General features: G+C 40.4%; 3 protein-coding genes across 3 annotated transcripts; 1 reads left to right on the top strand and 2 right to left on the bottom strand.

Moving 5' to 3' along the window:
• Positions 1-9: 9 nt before the first annotated feature.
• Positions 10-2,416, bottom strand: LOC134177855 (uncharacterized). The gene is made up of 3 exons (XM_062644630.1): positions 1,568-2,416; positions 206-1,442; positions 10-148 (listed from the first exon to the last, which is right to left on the bottom strand). Exons 1-2 carry the CDS (start codon positions 2,279-2,281, stop codon positions 690-692), a joined length of 1,467 nt encoding a protein of 488 aa, XP_062500614.1. The 5' UTR covers positions 2,282-2,416; the 3' UTR covers positions 10-148; positions 206-689.
• A 1,489-nt stretch (positions 2,417-3,905) lies between these two features.
• On the top strand, positions 3,906-14,821 carry LOC134178155 (cleavage and polyadenylation specificity factor subunit 1-like). The gene is made up of 41 exons (XM_062644959.1): positions 3,906-4,052; positions 4,106-4,136; positions 5,993-6,117; positions 6,185-6,265; positions 6,511-6,659; positions 6,721-6,867; positions 7,270-7,409; positions 7,462-7,572; positions 7,631-7,724; positions 7,786-7,873; positions 7,931-8,050; positions 8,257-8,311; positions 8,631-8,719; positions 8,804-8,872; positions 9,345-9,350; positions 9,405-9,566; positions 9,623-9,721; positions 10,186-10,293; positions 10,355-10,388; positions 10,446-10,648; positions 10,711-10,865; positions 10,932-11,024; positions 11,079-11,181; positions 11,252-11,343; positions 11,396-11,486; positions 11,563-11,652; positions 11,706-11,763; positions 11,823-11,920; positions 11,979-12,131; positions 12,193-12,309; positions 12,370-12,463; positions 12,525-12,609; positions 12,674-12,815; positions 12,877-12,945; positions 13,331-13,414; positions 13,479-13,658; positions 13,729-13,843; positions 13,901-14,053; positions 14,112-14,241; positions 14,295-14,433; positions 14,667-14,821. Exons 1-41 carry the CDS (start codon positions 3,909-3,911, stop codon positions 14,712-14,714), a joined length of 4,344 nt encoding a protein of 1,447 aa, XP_062500943.1. The 5' UTR covers positions 3,906-3,908; the 3' UTR covers positions 14,715-14,821.
• On the bottom strand, positions 14,809-19,302 carry LOC134178156 (dual 3',5'-cyclic-AMP and -GMP phosphodiesterase 11A-like). Its single transcript, XM_062644960.1, has 21 exons — positions 18,856-19,302; positions 18,710-18,799; positions 18,197-18,262; positions 18,050-18,139; positions 17,853-17,996; positions 17,527-17,667; positions 17,422-17,469; positions 17,283-17,358; positions 17,153-17,220; positions 17,002-17,094; positions 16,661-16,711; positions 16,451-16,603; positions 16,279-16,386; positions 16,116-16,225; positions 15,973-16,060; positions 15,816-15,916; positions 15,482-15,623; positions 15,352-15,426; positions 15,207-15,278; positions 15,006-15,141; positions 14,809-14,936 (listed from the first exon to the last, which is right to left on the bottom strand). Exons 1-21 carry the CDS (start codon positions 19,297-19,299, stop codon positions 14,809-14,811), a joined length of 2,424 nt encoding a protein of 807 aa, XP_062500944.1. The 5' UTR covers positions 19,300-19,302.
• Positions 19,303-19,387: the final 85 nt, after the last annotated feature.

The raw sequence follows: 19,387 nt of genomic DNA, 5'->3' as shown, positions 1-19,387 counted from the left end.
GCCTCCCTGCTTTCATATCCACTATCTGATCTCTCAAACAACAAGGAAGAGGATTGGGATGGCAAGAGAAAAGGTTCCGATGTGTGCCTCTGATGGTGTGTTTGATGAGCAGCAGCAACATGATTAGCCATTTGTTCCAATGCAACGGCTAGAACCAAATGCAATGAAATACAAACACATCTCCCACATTCCCATCTGCCCTTACCTTCCCACGATGGCAACGTATTCTTTTCTTGCATTTGAACTTGCTTTAATTCGTTGTGGTCGAATAAGCGAACACCAGACAAGTACGGCTTTGGATGGTGTTTCTCTGCCTCTGCATTTTCATTCAGAGGTGGCAAGTAGCTACGAAGTGACTTGGATTTGCTTGGACTTCGAATCAGGGATGACAGAGCAGGAGATACATCAGCACAAGCAGATGGCTCGACATTTTCATTTGCTGTTCCTTGAACAGATTCACTGTGTGGAGATGTCACCACTTTGCGATCATTCACCTCCTGTTGGACTACTTGCTTTCCTTGTTTACCCTTGATTACATCTCTGAGTTCACCAAGGAATACACCATTTGGATGAAAAGGAAGACGTTCACCACCTTCGAGATTTACAGATGCAACCCCACGATCTGCTTTAGCTCCTTCAATGTGATGTAACTGTCGAGCAAGATCAGAATCTCCAGCAGTGTTAGCCTGTTACATAACATCAACATAAGCAACATAAAAACTATCCGCCAACACAGTGAGACTTGCCTGCTGCTGCTCTTCTTTCTGCAATTGCAATGCTAATGCAAGATCTGCAGCAATCTGAGGATCAATGTCCTTCTCTATAAACCCATTCATTTTCCAATCATAACCTGCACATGGTGCTGCTGACTGCTGCAGGGCACTGCCCTGCTCTAGATGCCTCGGGTCCAAAGACATGATATTAGCATCAAAATGATTTTCGCTCAAATGTTCATTATGAGCATCACTGGTTCTCATCAAACTGTCAAAACTTGGTTGGTGATTTAGCTCACCCACCTTCTCTGTGACATCAAGCTGCTCAGAATCTCCTGCATCAAATGCATTCAACATGCTCATAATAACAGGTAATGAAGCTCGATTGTCAGGATCCCACTCAAGACAACAATGGATTAAGTGTGCCAGTAACGGATGAACATTCTTGGGAATTGCTGGCTTCTTCTTTTTCATTCCAACAGCCATAACAATAGCCAGAGGATGCATACCAGGAAATGGCACCTGGTTGCTTACCATCTCAACAAGCACGATACCAAAACTATACAGATCAGCCTTGAATGTGTATCTTGACTCCTTGAGAATCTCTGGTGCAGTCCACTGTGCAGTGCCGATATTGCCCGTCATGGTTGCAGTCTCGAGTCGCATTCGAGACAAACCGAAGTCACAAAGCTTAGCAACGGCAGGCTTTGTGTCCGTCAACAGCACATTCTACAACAAAAAAATAACTATCATATTTTTAAATTGAATTACAGTGCAATACACTAATACAATTTATTATATTAATTTAATAAATATTAATTAATTAATAAACTGGAAATGCTTGTGTGCAAGACCTTGCTTTTCAAATCTCTGTGCATGATGTTGATGGAATGTAGATACTGTATCCCATGCGTCACATCAAGTGCTAATTCCTTGATCTGCCCATCCGCCAACTTTCGCTGCCGGACATGCAGTAGGCGGTACAGGCTGCCACCACCGACATACTCCATCACAATGCCCAACTTCGGCATCTCTGTACACGCAGCCAACATGATCACAACATTCGGATGTCGCAAACAGTTCATGACCTCGACCTCGCGATAGAACGTCTCCACGGCTTGCGGCGTCATGTCCTTCGCTCGGATCACCTTCACAGCGACCACACCATTCCGCCAACGCGCGCGGTGCACCTCGCCAAACGCGCCCGTATCGAGCAACTCCTCGAGCACAACGGTACTCAAGTCGACACTCGGAAATGAAACAGCCGAGCTGCTCATCTGGCTCTTAGAGCGACGCAATGAGACAGCTCTCACTTGATCGATGAGATCTCGCAGTGCTACATTGAGTCTGAGCTGCTGCACGCTTTCGATTGTCTCTCTGCAGAGAGGACACACAAGCGGTGTGCCTTTCTGTGCCAAGTGTATGGAGCACACGCAACAGAACGTGTGGCCGCACGGAGTGGCGAGCGGGACGCGGTAGTCGTCGAAGACGTTCATACAGATGGGACACTCGGTGGCGGTGAAGTTGCCGTCCATACTCGGTCCGCTCGTGCAGTCGGACTCCGCCATCGTCTGATCGGCGAGTCAATAGCGTGAGTCAGTGGAATGAACGTCTTGTACGGCTACACGCTAAAGAATGATTTCATCACACCGGAAATACGCAGATGTGCACACTGAGTCATTCCTAGGGACGTCGTATCATGACGTATTGAGTGTATCTAAACCTCACACGCATGCGCATAGATAGAGTTTCTAAATTTAGATATTGGGAGGTAACCATATAAGGAGCCATAACAGAGCGTGATTACGTCAGAGCTGCCAACTCTCTCAGGAGACTAACCCCTCTTCCGCCTACCAACATTTGCATCAAATCTCCTGCATTCTGACCATTGGTGGGTGTGACCAAAATGATGGGCGTGCCTGTTCTGTGAACATACCGTACAGTTTTAGTACTTGCTTGTGTACGCACATACTTGATATCCCAATATCAATTTCTATGTGCCAGCTATGGCACGCGGAACGTGACTTTATTAGGTTAGTCACATATGTATATATATATATATATATATATATATATATATATATATATATATATATATATATGGTGTAAAACACATATATAAGGTGTAAAACACACACACACACACACACACACACACACACACACACACACACACACACACACACACACACACACACACACACACACACACACACACACACATATATAGATATATATATATATATATATATATATATATATATATATATATATATATATAGGGTGTAAAACACATATATAGGGTTTTACACCCTTTAGATATATGCGCGTTTTACACCCTCTAGATGTGTTTCACACTCTGTAAATGTGTTTTACACCCTATATATGTGACTAACCTAATAAAGTCACGTTCCGCGTGCCATAGCCAGCCCCTCTTCATCCAGCTCTTTCATAACATACTTGGTCAAAATACCGACATAGAAGTGGAAAAGGGGGAGGGGCTGGCTACCTGTTTACCATAGGTATTGCTGGAAAAGGGATCGAAGAAGGCCACAAGAAAATAGAATCCAGAACATCCCAACTAGCCACGAGAATGTGCATGTACTTTGTTCTTAGTTTTTTATAAAAGGCAGTAGTACGTACAGTACAAGTTCTGTGTTTAATTACTTAACTATTATGTTTAGTAATTGGTGCTGATACTGTGTGTCGCTAATTAGGCACATTAATCAATCGGTTATACATTTGTTGCACTATAATAAATTAATTAAGGGGTTCTACTCCAACCGGGCATGCAAATACTTAAATTTTGATGAATAGATATTATTTATATATTATTTAACATTTATTACGTATACATTTATTAATATTATGCTATTGTAGACGTGTCCAAAAATTTAAACTCACGCATTCTCCCGCATTTTTTTCTGCAAACTCACGCATTTTGACACTGCTAGGTTAGCAGGTCTGTTACGTGGGTTTACAGCCCGGCTTGCGAGGCTACAGCACCATGCCTCGTCCCTCGCGCTAGTCTTGTCCGGTGCCCGTATAACAATTCCAATCGCAAAGCATAGCCGTGGTTGAAGCATATGTATTAGATAGCAGATAAAAATACAAACAGTGTACTAAAATTTTTGATCTAAGTTGATCTGTCAAATTTCTGATGATTGTTCGCGCATGCGCAGTATTGTTGGTGGTATGTACGCTCTGGTTCGTCAGTCTCATCCTCCTACGGGAGTGGAGCACTGCCTGAGCTGTAAATTCGTGTCGAGCAACGAAGAAAGCCTCATAGTTGCAGGGCAGTCGTTTCTCAGCGCCTACAGACTGAGATGTGTAGATGTGGCAAGTGCACCTGCAATGTCCAATCAGATTCGTTCTCATTTCTATTGTTGCAGGTGAAAAATTCAAAGGCAGGTGCATTTTCAGGTAACAACGTGTGTGAAAATTGTGATACAAATGTTTTTTATTTTTACCAACAGTGTAATTTGAAACACACTGCTATATACAGGGATACGCGCCGTATTTATTAATATATGATGTCTCTATTTTTATTATGATTTAAAATTTTTATGGTATTAGTTTTATTTTCACTAGAATTTTAAAAACTTTTCCCTGAAAAAAGAAATAGATGTAGGGATTGTATAAAAAGTAACAGAAACAAGATCTATAGATAGTATAAACCAAAGCCAGACATCATTAGTGAATCCTTCCAACCCCCAAAAAGTAAAATGTAGGGAATGTCGGGGTTGGAAGGATTCACTAATGATGTCTGGCTTTGGTTCATATTATCTAGAGATCTTGTTTCTGTTACTTTTTATACAATCCCTACATCCATTTCTTTTTTCAGAGAAAAAGTTTTTAAAATTCTAGTTTGGTAAGTTTTTAGGAGTGCAAAAGTGCAACATAGCTAGGGTGTGCATGTCTTCACTAGGGTCTGTAAGACTTCTATAAGTATGTCTAAGATTTAGCGCATTTCTTAGTGTTAATTAAACCTGTTTATATGTAACAGCTTTTGTTAGACATAATTCAGAAGTAGTTTACTCAAGTGGTTTCTACGTCTACGGGGTATACGTAGGGTACCATGGTATCCTAACGCACGTTGCACGAATATAGATCCTAATTTTTAGTGCCTTTGCATTGTTCTTTCTTCCATGCGTGTGTAATTGAATATGCAACAACAGTTGGAATAGAACGTGGCTTAGTAATCAAAGCCAAAGATCATCACATACGGGATATGCGTTGCAAATGTTGGGTTTCCGTATAAATTACTATGTGTGCGTAATTATTTGTTATTTTTACTCCTGTGTGCAACGTAGATCGCAAACAATTTCAGACTGGTCCTGACAATGGCAAAATGATCGAATTACACAGTTCTGGTGGTAGACTCTTTCCTAGACTCTTTGGGCATAGTTGATTGGCGCTTCGTCCATTGTCTCTGGTTGCCATGGACAAGCATCGCAAATACTGCTCTGTGATTGGCCCAAACTGTGCAACAGCGTTGATGGCGGTTGAAGGATCAAATCTGCTTGAAAGAAACACAAATTTTTAACATTCCTTTCAGTTTCTTTCATCAATGAAAGAATAGAGTTTGGGTGATTCTAAAGCGCTTTCTAAAGTTTCACAGCCATACGTAACGTACAAAAAGAGATATTCGTGGAGGAGGAGAAGAAGAAGAAGAAGAAGCAGAACAAAATTGGCATGTGGGCCTCCGAGGCTAGCAACTGTTTTCTAGGTTGTTAGATGATTATTGACCAAAACAAAAATAGGAAATAGTACACAATGTGCAAACATTTCATTTCGTTGATTTCGAGAAATTTTAGTCTTCATTAATGTTTTCTAAGCGTGCAAAAAGACAACCACGCCCCACAATGCTCCAAAACCTGGGCAATCCCTACATACAGGGTACTACCGTACCCTGTGATAATAATTTATTATTAGACGGCACCACAGAAATGTCTGATTGGGGTAACATGCAGCGGAAAAAGACGGGCGGGCGGATGGAGTTTTTATTTTTTATTTTTAGTACTTTGTCCACTCGATCACCGAATCCAACCTCCTGCAACACCTCACGAAGACTACAGTCACCAGACACAAAAGAATCTTGCCATCTCTTAAACGCGTGCCCTTCGGATACGGATATGCCCAGGCCAACAGAAAACATATTTAAATATGAACAACTCAGTGGCCTTCCAAACACAGGCGGGTGGGTTACCCCAATCAGACAATTTTTGGTGTGGCTGTATTAATATTATTGTTTGTTTGCTGTTTGTTTGATATTATAGAGAGGAAGAAGAAACTGCAGCTGATCGTTGAGCATCAGCTGTATGGCAGACTGCAGAGTATTCAAAGTGTCAGGCTTCCTCACGACAGTCTGGATTCTCTTTTGTTAGCATTTAGTGATGCCAAGGTGATATGCCTCGGCTATCAGTTTGCTTACATTGACTTTCAATTAAAATGCTGATTTTCATCGCTAGCTGTCAATAGTTCAGTTTGACCCTGAGACACATGATCTTAAAACAGTCAGTTTGCACTACTTTGAAGAGGACATTTACCAGGCAGGAGTTGATATGTGTACATGGCATGTACTCTGTGTGTGTGTGTGTGTGTGTGTGTGTGTGTGTGTGTGTGTGCATGTGTGTGTACATGTACGTGTGTACGTGTGTGTACATGTGTTTGTCTGTCTGTCTGTCTGTCTCTTCTGTCTGTCTGTCTGTCTGTCTCTTCTGTCTGTCTGTCTGTCTGTCTCTTCTGTCTGTCTGTCTGTCTGTCTGTCCCTCTAACAGTGCAATTGTATATGTAGGAGGGTGCTCAGATGGTTTCTAATCCGACAGTGAGAGTTGATCCAGAGAATCGTTGTGCTGCAATGTTGGTGTACGATAGCCATCTCGTTATCATTCCATTTGGCCAAGATCATGTGTTTGATGAGCATGAAGCATTTATGCCAACTGAGTATGCACAAATACGTTTTGTATGAACTTGGTTTATGATGACTGCTGTTTACTTGTTTTAGTGGTCAGAAGTCTGATAGCTCTTTCTATATGATTGAGTTGTGTAGACTTGATAGTCAGCTGAACAATGTCATCGATATTCAGTTTTTGCATGGTTACTATGAGCCGACACTTCTCATCTTGTATGAGCCAATACAAACATGGCCAGGGTGAGATACAGTGTGATGTTGTTGGATGGGTGGTGTGTGTGTGTGTGTGTGTGTGTGTGTGTGTGTGTGTGTGTGTGTGTGAGTGTGTGTGTGTGTGTGTGTGTGCGTGTGTGTGTGTGTGTGCACGTGTGTGTGTGTGTGTGTGTGTGTGTGTGTGTGTGCATGTGCATGTACTGAATAGCATTGATTTTATGTACAATGGTAAGTTGCTGTTAGACAGGCAGATTGACAGACAATGGATGAATTGATGAACAGACAATAGCCAAACAAACAGACAGACAGACAACAGAGATTCAACCGTCTAATATATCTATGTATATGATATGCATCAAGTTTGAATTGCATGTACTATTCAATGTTGACATATATTGTTACAACTAAGACATTATCATACGTCTGTAGACGTGTTGCTGCCAGACAAGATACATGTTCGATAGTAGCCATATCACTGAATTTGGTCAGTCAAGTCCATCCAGTCATATGGACTCTAAGCCACTTACCCTTCGACTGCCGACAGGCAATGGCAGTTCCCAAACCAATCGGTACAAAGGAAATGATTTGTTATTGTCTATCCATTGCTACGTTGTGTTGTAGGTGGTGTGGTTGTGCTGGCAACAAACTCGTTATTATATTTGAATCAGAGTGTTCCCCCGTATGCCGTGTCTCTTAACTCTATCACAGATACAAGCACATCGTTCTCTCTGAGTATACAAGCAAGCTAATGGATCATTTATGATGAGCAATGTAGCTGTGTTTGCCTTAGAACCACAGCCTGGTGTTTGTATCTCCCTCGATTGTGCTCGAGCAACGTTTGTGTCAAATGATCGTCTTGTGTTGTCTCTCAAGGGCGGAGAGATGTGAGTGACACAATTTCTAATTTAATTTTTCGTGTTTTGTGGTGCACCGTTGATGTGATAGTTACGTTGTAACTCTCATCGTGGACAGCATGCGATGTGTGCGAGGTTTCAATTTTGATAAGGCAGCAGGAAGTGTCATCACAACTTCGGTTTGTTCTTTTCATGATTTTTTCGGGAAAACTCTTAAACGTTTGTTTTATGGCCAGATATGTGTTACTGGGGATGGCTACTTGTTTCTAGGGTCTCGTTTGGGAAACTCGATTCTTTTGAAATACACAGAGAAAACAGAAGATCACGCCAACCCACCAAATAATGAAGAAGATGAGGTGCAGGCAGAACACAGCATTCATTGTGTTCTTACACTTAAGACTGTGTTGTATCCTTGCATGCTTGCTTGTGTGTCTGTTTGTTGTCTGTCAATGTTGTTAATATTTAAGCATGAAGATAGTCTTGGCCACTGTGTATATGTGAGATATCTTTACGTCTTTTCATGAAATGATGGGAATACCTTGTCTCTGTTTACTCTGTTTAGGACACTCAACCAGACACCAAGAGAAGTCGTTTGGATTCTGTTTCAGAGGAGCCGTGTGAGTAGTCTGTTTGTTGCAACAATAATTAGACAATTAGAGTCTAATCTTAGATTAGACAATATTGTCTGCACTATAGACAGTGAGAACACAAATAAGCCAAGTGATATTGTTACATCATACATGTTGATGTGTTGTTCCTCATTTCACTACTTCCTCTTTTCACTACTTCCTCTTTTCACTACTTCCTCTTTTCACACGTATTGCCACGTTTACATTCTTTTTACCAAAGTTTCTAGCTGCATAATGTGGAGACACTTTACACATAATACTTGACATGTTTAGTGTGTTTTGCCATTCTGTGTTTATCTGTCTGTAGCTGCAATGTTGTTGGATGATATGGACGAGCTGGAAGTATATGGCACTGAATCGCAGGCAGGAACTGAATTGGCATCGTATTCATTTGAGGTTGCTGAGTGCATACTCATAGTTTGCCATTAAATTGATTTGGTCCTTTGCCTGATTGTTTGTATATGTTGTTGCATGAATTAGGTGTGTGACAGTATTGTGAATATTGCACCAGTTGCCAGAATGGTGCTAGGAGAACCAACCTTCTTATCGGTAAGGGAAAACATAAGTCTAATGGCTTGACAGACTGTCTGTTTCACCAGATAGTCAGTTATTAGACAGTCAGATTACTAAGTGAATGAATCTAAGTAATTAATTGCCAAACACTTAAGCTAAATATAAAGTAATGACACTTTGGGCATCGAAAACACGGTATGTTAATATTGGATATGGACCATCTACTTTGGAGGGCTGGGATTTGTCTGAAAGGGAGGGACACACGTGCACTAATAGGCAAACTAATGACGATGAGCATTTTGCTCAGCTTGCATTAACAATCTCCTGGAGTACACTGAATAAATTATATGTTAAGGTGGTTTTTGTTTGTAAAAGTGATGGTGCATTTTTAAATGTTGAATTTTTAGTTGTATATGAAAACAGATGGACGTTACTGTTGACATTTGATATTCAGTGATTTGACATGTAGTTACTGCATTGTGATTGATCTCTGCTTGTTGTTTTGCAGGAAGAGGTGCCTCTTGTTTGATTTCGTACGCCGATGGTTTTGTTAATTTGCTTTGTTCAGTTTGCATCAGCCAATCAGCTGGATCTTGAGTTAGTTGGTTGCTCGGGATTTGGAAAGAATGGTGCCTTGTCGGTTCTACAACGGAGCATCAGACCACAAGTAGTGACCACATTTGAACTACCCGGCTGTACAGACATGTGGACAGTCACCTCCCCAAGACAAGTATGATTGAAATCAACCATGCAAGGTATGCATATCTCATTCTACGTGGGATGTAGCCTTCAGATGAAGAAGAAGAGGAGGAGGACAGACAGGACGAGTCTTTGTATCCTGCTTATCACTCGTTTCTAATTCTTTCAAGGGAAAGCAACTCGATGGTAAGCGTGTCTTATATGGTGCCACATAGAAGTATGAAATGTCTTGATGTACGCTAAATTAGTTTTGCAAGTGAATTCTGTTATTAATGATCAAACATCTGCTGACAATCTGAAATCAAAAGTCTTGCAATACAATACAGTGATCAATACAATACAATGCAATGCAATGCAATGCAATACAACACGATCAGCAATACAATACGATACAATACAATACAATACAATACAATACAATGCAATACAATACAATACAGCAAGTCACATTAATACACATTCCTAGATTAAGGCATTTTTGTGAGGTGCTGTCTTGGGGTGACGTTCTTGTATTGACAATAGCATCTGTGGCTTACAGACAGGTAGACCGAGAGAGCGATGGATGGACAGATAAATTTACATTACAGAGCCATACTATGGGTACTATACATAATCCATGCAATTGAATGTTGTTGTGATTCTGTCTGTAGGTTTTACATACAGCACAAGACATCAACGAGCTTGATCACTCTGGATTTAACACAAAGGCTCCGACTGTGTTTGCAGGCAACATGTCAGATAACAAATACATTGTACAGGTTAGTTGTTGTGTATGGAATTGGTCATCTGTTTTATCGTCGTTGCCAATGTCACCACCAGGTGTGTCCTCAGAGTATTCATCTTCTCGAAGGAGGTCACACATTTGATGCAAACGCAAAAGTGTGTGATTATAATAATTATTTAATTACAGATAAGTGTCTTGAGAGTTTAGACATTAAAGATTTCACTATTATCAGCTGTTCCCTTGCTGATCCATATGCTGTCTTACTTTGTTCTGATGGCTCGTTGTCTCTGTTGACTCTCAAAGAGTTGGATGGCTCAAACGACGATTCAAGAGATAGAGATGATTCTAAGTCAACGAGGCTGCAGTTGAGGGAGCATGTGCTTTTACCTGTACGTTTTCTATACTCGAGTTACATCCAGACATAGACAGTTTTAATCTCTATTTATTGCAGGAACCTCGCATTATTGCTTGTTCTGCGTACAAAGACGTAAGTGGCATGTTTCGAATTGGCCAGGAAGTGCAGTCCCCCGGACTGAAGGCCGGTACACCTCCTGTTGTGCCTGTTAAAGCATCAACCCCAGTACGAGTGCAGCCTCTTCTAGCAAGGTGTGATTATAATCATTGTGCATGCTCTCTTTGTTAAGAGACTTATTTCTGTTTCATAAATTTTAGTGCTTTAACTATTGATGATGAAGATGAGTTGCTATATGGAGATGCGTCTGCTGATGTCTTTTTCTCCAATGCTGTGAAATCTCCTTCTAAGCAGTATGTTGTACTTGTCTATTTTGATATAGAGTGCAATCATGTTTGTTGTTGTAGAGAGCTGCCAAGCTTTCCAAGTAAAACCCAGACGTCAGAAACTGATGTTTCTGTAACATCGACGTATTGGTGTGCTATGTGTAGAGAGAGTGGCACACTAGAGGTACATTATTACTCAACAGAAATTAGTGTATGGTCATCTGTTGAGTATCTGGTGCTACTTTCATTTCTAGATCTATCAACTACCGGAGTTCCAGCTGGCTATGCGAATTTTAGACTTTTCTGCTGGGTCGCAGCTGCTCAAAGATTGCTGTCAAGCTGACCAGTTTGGTTACTTAATGTTTTTTTTTACATACAATATAATTTCATATTGACAGAGATGGAGATGCAGCACAAGCAGGAATGTTGCCAGTTCATGAGATTTTGCTTGTAGGAATGGGTCCGCAGTGTAACCAGCCGTACTTGATCGTAAGCAACTTCTGCTCTTATACCTCGTGCTTTGTCTGGTTTTCTGATTTTATTTTTGTCTGATTTTAAATTGAAGAGCCGTGTTGACCAAGACCTTCTCATCTATGAGGCTTTCAGGTCTTCTTTCTCGCCGGTGCATGATCATCTTGGAATTTGTTTTAAAAAGGTCAATAAAATGGGATGTTGGTTTGCATTGTGTTGTTACATGCTCCCATGTAGGTTGAGCATCATCTTCTGCTGAGACAGAAGGTTGCGAGAACAGGTGTACGTCTCACTGGTGAGAAATGTGTGGGGAATCATTACATTTGATGTATTCAGTGTCTTTTTATTTTGTAGATCAGGAGGGTGGAGTTGCTGGGCTTGATCGTGATCAGTTGACTACAACCAGAGTGTCACAACTGCGTGTGTTTCTTGACGTCTCTGGCTACTGTGGGGTATTTACGACTTGCGCCATTGTACATTATTATGGTGCATACTTGTTCTGTTTGTCAGGTGTTTGTGTGTGGCCATTATCCACACTGGTTATTCATGACTGAGCGTGGATGTCTAAGAGCTCATCCCATGAATATTGACGGTCCAATCACGTCATTTGCTCCATTCAATAATGTTAACTGTGCTGAGGGATTTCTGTACTTGAACAAAACTGTATGCAATGTTTCTTTCGTAACTCTAACTTGAATGGATTGGTGATTGTGGGGTCGTGTAGGAGGAGTTACGGATATGTGTTTTACCAACTCAAATGTTGTATGACAGCACATGGCCAGTACGGAAAGTTCCTCTACGTGCAACTCCTCACTCTGTTTCCTTTCATCCTGAATCAAAGGTACAGCTGGTTACAGTATTATGCATTACATTAGTAGTAATTATCTTTGCTGTCTGGTAGACATATGCTGTTGTTGCGAGTGTTCCTGTTATGAGCAAAGCAGCTCCGAGGCTGAACAATGATGATCTTGAAGAGTTAGAAACAATTGAACAAGGCATCACACTATTCTGTGGATATTAGAATTTGTTTGTAATTTTTGTTGCTTGTTATTTTAGATGAAAGGTTTATCTATCCCACATTAGACAAATTTAGTTTACAGCTTTACTCACCTGTCAATTGGGAAATAATTCCCAACACGAGGTCAATCACTGGATATGTCGTTTTTATGAATGTCTGATTGTCATTTATTGCCTCTGTGGGATAGGTATGATTTCAATGATTGGGAACGTCTCACTACTTTGAAGACTGTTCGCTTACGAAGTGAACAAACTATATCTCGGCGTAAGAGTTTTATTGCCATAGCGACAACGTTTGCTTTTGGAGAAGAAGTTTCAGCTCGTGGCAGAGTGTGCCACTGTTTCACTTTCTCATTCATGTGTACTTATATATTAATGTATGCTTTTGTAGATACTGTTGTTTGATGTCATTGATGTCGTACCAGAACCCGGCAAACCATTGACACGTTACAAACTGAAGGTATTGTACCAGCACAAAATGTCATTAAATAGGCCCGGTACAAGTTTACTTGACTAAATTCATGAGACTCTAGTCTTTAGTCTTTAGTCTTAGTCTTCACTGTCTTTGTGCTCTACATCATATGAGTACTTACATGTATTCTTTGTTTAACTTGCTCCCACTGGTAATATGATATGCATTAGGGACTGTAGCGAGGCAAACACCAACCATTTGTATTATTATTAATGACTTGAAATCATCACACTGACAGAGAACTTGTACTCGGTTACATTTTGAGCACATGATTGGTGCACCACATGCATGATGTTAAGTTTTAGTTTAATATTAGTATCAGTGTGGCCATGTTGTTGTTTGCTCTTTTGTAATTTATATTCTCATGTGTTAGCTACTTTGCAAGAAAGATCAGAGAGGCCCAGTTACAACTCTAGAACAGGTGGATGGATTGCTTCTTACGGCTGTTGGACAGAAGGTTTCTTTACATTCTGAAGACTACAGTAGTTGTAGCCTCGTGTGTCATGTGTGAATAACATCAGGTGTATGTGTGGGATTTCAAAAATGGGAAAGATCTGGTTGGAATTGCTTTCATTGACACACAACTGTACATCCACACGGCTGTATCTCTCAAGAACTTCATCTTGGTTGGAGATATCATGAAGAGTGTGTCATTGTTAAGATACCAAGAGGAGCACAAGGCAATATCACTTATCAGCAGGGTAACAGACACACAGATTGCAGTACAATGAAATGCTGTTTGAAATTGTCTGACAAACTGATATCTTTCAGGATGTTTTCCCGCTTGAAGTATTTACAGCTGAGTATGTGGTTGACAACAAACAAATAGGATTTCTAGTATCAGACTCAGATAGGAACTTAATCTTATATCATTACCAGCCAGAAGGTGGGATGAGGTGTATTTGGTGCTGTATTTGTCATTATTTGCAGTCTTTTGTGGCAGCTCTTGAGAGTTGTGGAGGTCAGCGTTTGCTGAGGAGAGCAGACATTAACGTTGGGTGTTTGGTCAACGCGATGTTTCGCACTCCTTGTAAGACATCTGGTGCTGCAGTGAGTTTAGGATCCAGCAGTGACAAGAGACATGTCACATGGTTTGGTATGCTGTTATCATGTTCTCTTTCTCTGTTACTGTATTGATGGTTTTGGGTTTGTAGCCACTTTGGATGGAGCTATTAGTTTTCTTATTCCTGTACCTGAGAAGACATATCGTCGCTTGTTGATGCTGCAGAACAAGATGATTATAAATCTTCCTCACACAGCAGGACTTAATCCAAAGTCATTCAGGTGGTGAGGGTTATTCATGCAAGTTAGAACTCAGTTGAAGGCTGTTGCTGTAGGATGTTTAAATCTCGGCAACGTGGACTGAACAATCCTCATAGGAACATACTAGATGGTGATCTACTGTGGCGATATGCTAGTTTGGGTCATAAAGAGCGAGTGGAGCTTGCTAGACAGATAGGGACAACTCAAGGCCAGGTGGTGCAATAATGGATGAAGAGAAGACAGACAGACAGACAGACAGACAGACAGACAGACAGACAGACAGACAGACATGTAGACAGAGAATGAGCACATAGGCACACGGACAGATGAACAGACGAATGGCTGCCACAAATTCAAAAACTCACCGTACATGAACTTGCATAAACTGAGCATAGACAAATGTAAGGATACATAGAACACTTACTCTGTATGTTGTGCATCCATAGATCTTACAAGACCTTACAGACGTGGAGAAGGCATCATCGCTGTTTTGACTTATAAATTGACTTGCAAGAGTTAGGCTTGTCATAGACATTTTTCTTGCTATGTTTCTCTGTATTTGAGCTTAACAGGAATAAAACAGTTTGTCTACATTACAGAACAAAGCTTTGACGGATGGTCTTTTTTGTCGTCAACGTTGAGTTCATTAATTTGATCTTTGCTGATGTGTTTCTTTGATTGATGCTTGGAATGTTTTCTCTGTCTAAAGTTGGTATCTGCAGGACAAGCAAGGAATGATTTGGATAGTTTAGCCATTCTGCATTCTATTGACATTTATGCAATACCATCTTTGCACTCCTGACTTCGTGTCTCTGTTGACTTTGTGCTAAGAGTCTCATCAGCCAAAGTCTGCCAAATTTGACGGTTTGATTTCAGTTGTTGATACAGTGGATTCAGACGGGGTAATAGCTTAGCCAATGCCTGAACGTAAGCAGCATCATTGAGTGTGCTACACTGTGTATAATATAAATATCTCGTGTGAATACTTTGTAGACTGGTAGAGAGACAGCGTCGATGAATTTGACTTGAGTAGCAGGCAAGCCTACTGTTACGATCGGCTGTGAAATAAATTCATATGTTGTTGGTGGTGTGTACAGCATTTGGAAGAAATGTGAGACTCATGTTACTAACCAAAGGGAATTTGTCTGGTTGAGACATTTCTATAGCATGCTGCTCCAAGAACTCATCAGCTAAGAGACCGGCTATCTGTCAAACCAGTTATTTTCACTAACCCAGTGGATGTAAGAGACACTCAACTCACTCGTTGTTGTACTGGCCATGGCTTGGTAACAGCGCACACGTCAGAGGCTGTCATCAACATTTCCTGACCAATATCGTGGTGTGACTTGTCACTCCAGTCAAATTCATCGTTTTCAACTAGAGCCAGAAAGGAGTTTTTCCTCCTGAGTAAACACTCAAGGTAAGTGATGGTTTGTATTATTTCATTGGCATGATTACTTTAATCTATTTTTATTTATTTTATTTATTTGTGTTGTGTTGTTTATGTATGTAATTATTGCTTGCTTATTTATTTTTATTTATTTATCTATTTATTATTAATTATGTAATTAATTTGACATGATACAACAGCTTACTGGAAGAAACTGTTTAATTCTGTTGCCAATATTCTCTTCTTCAGCAGTTTGATTGCTAATTTGTAGTTTTCATTGTCCATATTTTCAAAAATATTATGCCCCTGACAACAAAATTAATGGTAAGACAATGCCTAAGAGACAAACTGTTTATTGTCACCTGACTGTCAAGGATCATAATGCTGACATCAATGTGATGATGCTCCATTGTTGCGGTGCTGTACAGATCAGCTATAGGAGATGAACTCCTATGTCACACAGTCGGAATGAGATCTGACCTCTAATGTAAATCTGTGGTCTTACTGTGTTATAAATTGGTTTGTTCTTCCTCTGTGGTCGAGGTCGTGACAAAGACAGGCTACAATTAACATTAATCTTTCCATGGCTGACAGTTTTTTCATAAGATTTCCTGTCTGTAAAACTACAGTAAAGACATTTCAAATGCAGTCTTATTGGTACATATTACCATGATCAATGTGAACATGCTTTGAGCGACAGTGAATGCATGTCTCCAGTTGTGATACGGTACTTGACGGTAATTCTTCTTCACAGTGAGAATCCAGCGGATTAGTGTCTAAACACAATTGATCAACAAAATTTTTTGTCGCATTAAATGATGACATGTTTGTAAAACTGACCAACTGGTTGATGTGGAAAGGCTCCATCACTTTGGAGTCTAAAAATAGGCGAACTGTTGCCAACACAGTGTCGTCATCACTCAACCTCGCTTCATCAAACGACAAGGACATTAGATTGTCACTGAATTCATGTGATGCTGGTACATCTAGACTCTGAACAATCACATATGATTATCTTGTAGAACAAAACTTTGTTGGTTTACTACTGACCCCAAAGTATTCTGCTTCTTCAACTGAGGACAACATGTGATACAATAAAGCCTGTTGTGTAGAAACTCAGGCATGTAACAATTAAACAATGAGTGTCTGCGTGTGCTGTAAAGTACAACATGCTTTTTGTTACCGACAATGACATCCAGCCATTGTTGGATTGCAATTCTGTTAAAGAATCTTGCCACTCATGTCTAGGTGATTCTGTTGGATGCAAAAGACATGTGGTGGTGTTTTGGTGTCTATATGCTATGCTGCACAAACAGTCTTTTCTTCCAAACATGAGAATCAGTTGTACTTTACAGCATGCAGATTGGTATTACGTTATAGGAATAAGATACCTCTGTTGCTATATTTTTTCTGGCTACTGCTTTGCGCATGTTTTCATGTAGCGTTGTATTGTTGATGCCCCGTCCACAGAACATGGCGATTGCCTACAGTGAACTAAGTCCATTATTAAACACAAATTATTTTATTAATGTTTTGCTCTACTTCAGCCAAATCTTCATCTTTCTTATCAAAATAGAGATTGTTCACTTTGTTGAGAAATTGTATCACACCTGCAGTAAACACAAGTTACACAAACTAATAAAGAGATTAAAGTGTGATGTGTGTGAACGACCAATTATTTTCTTTTCGTCATTGTAGATGGGTAAACAGAGAAATGATTTACGTAGTGGCATTTTTCCGTGAGGCACCTACACCATTCCAACATCATATTTGTTAGTGAATTGTGAAGTGTATGCATCTGTTGTACTTACAACTACAGAATGCTGACGTTGTGTTTCAAAGTCTGACATGTTTAATACCTGTTGAGCAAAGTAATAGAGATACAGTTGTAATACTGCTGCTGCAGAAGAGTTTACCATGCCTCTGTTCACTACTTGTTTGGAATGCTCCAAATAAGCAGCCATCACCTCTCCTGGCTGGCTTTCACTGCTGCTCGTTTTACCTTTAGTCCAATTCTCTTGACTTAGTCCAAACACATCGTTGAATTGAATTTCTTCCTACAGCAAGACAATTTTTATGACTGTTCTTGTCTTTGTGTGTGTTTTGTTTGTTTGTTTGCTTGTGTGTGTGTGTGTGTGTGTGTGTGTGTGTGTGTGTGTGTGTGTGTGTGTGTGTGTGTGTGTGTGTGTGTGTGTGTGTGTGTGTGTGTGTGTGTGTGTGTGTGTGTGATTTTTGTACTGACTGTTTCGTCAACTTCTTTTCCAACAACCATTACAGAACAGAATTGGCATTGGATCAGTTGGTGTCCTTCAACCAGACTTTTGTGGACAACATTGTGTAGATTTGTTGGTGGTTTCAATAGGTCATTTGCCATTCTCACAAGTGCCTACATGGACACAGTAATCAAGTCATTGTGCAGATGATGTAGTAATGTCTGACCTCGTTTTTTCGAACTGCAAATGTCAAGCTTTCGCAAAGTTGCGCTTTTGTCAATAGAAGCCCGCAGAACGTCAGATAAGTTTGGAACACCTGAAAGAGTATGGCGTTTATCGGTATTAATAAACGGTCTTGCCGTCGGTACCTCACAGTCTCATCGCTGCTTGTGAAAGCATTTCCGTCGTTTTTGTTGATGGCTTGAGCCACTCCAATGACCTAAACGTATAACGCAGTTTCAATTTTTGTTCATAATACATATCTGAGACGATCAAACGGAGACGTTTGAAAATTTGACCCGCAATTTATTCTAACAATTAAAATTTTTGTTATCGTATTTTCTGCTTTATGGATCAAATGACAATTAAGCAACCAACAAGAACTTGTTTGAAGGCACTTCATTGCATTATTCAATCATCAGAATACAAAAAACCCACCGAAGAACCAGACTAGAACTTTACTAGTAATTCGATCATGTCTGATGTAGACTTGCTCATTTTTGAGTCAAAATTTACACTATTTGTGACGTTTGAATGTAAAATCTGCTTGGACCCGACATTGTAAACAGGGAATTTAATGAACGAGAGCACAAGGTTGTGCAACACTAACTACATGCGTTTAGGCAACTAACTTTCTCTTATCTGTGTTTGTCTGTGTGCTCGTTACCTCTCCTTCCTTTGTCTTTATCGGTTGACACATCACTGATGTAGTCCGATAGCCGGTGAAGTGATCTACCTCTTTGTTAAAATGTTCATACTGCACACACACCATCACTACATGCCATGCACCGCCATTTAGTCATTGTCTCTTACCTCGTAAGCATTTGGTATATTGATACTTTCTCCGGTCACAGCAACATGACCGACAATTCCTTTTCCCCACGGAACTAGAACATCCTTTTTTCTGTGTGTCTCGTCTACAGTAGAACCCTTGACGACATCAAACAGCTCTGCCATAAGAGCACGCGATTTGCCATTTCCTGTGACAATGAACAGTGAGCAGCGGTCTGCTCTCGTTAAGTTGGTCACATGAGTGAGTATCTTATGCGAAATGATGGCCACATCCAGATCACACGAAATGTCGTGAATAAGTTGAAGAAACTCGTCTCTGTTGTTGTCCGTCGGATGCTTTTGTAGGCGACTGGAACTGGTGACGGGCTGATTGGCAGGGCTAACGCTACCGACCGTCGTAGAGTAGTCACCGTGTTCTTTAAATGACAAGTCAGTGGAATGTGAGTGAATCGTTGAATCGGACATAATGATGTGATGACATCACAAAGAGTATAATGGGCAAGCGCATTAAATTAATTGTCTTTGAGAGCATCGAGTTGCGACGTTGTGTTTG

Source organism: Corticium candelabrum, chromosome 4, assembly GCF_963422355.1.
Source record: "Corticium candelabrum chromosome 4, ooCorCand1.1, whole genome shotgun sequence".
Lineage (NCBI taxonomy): Eukaryota > Metazoa > Porifera > Homoscleromorpha > Homosclerophorida > Plakinidae > Corticium > Corticium candelabrum.
This window is presented reverse-complemented; position numbering and strand designations above follow the sequence as displayed.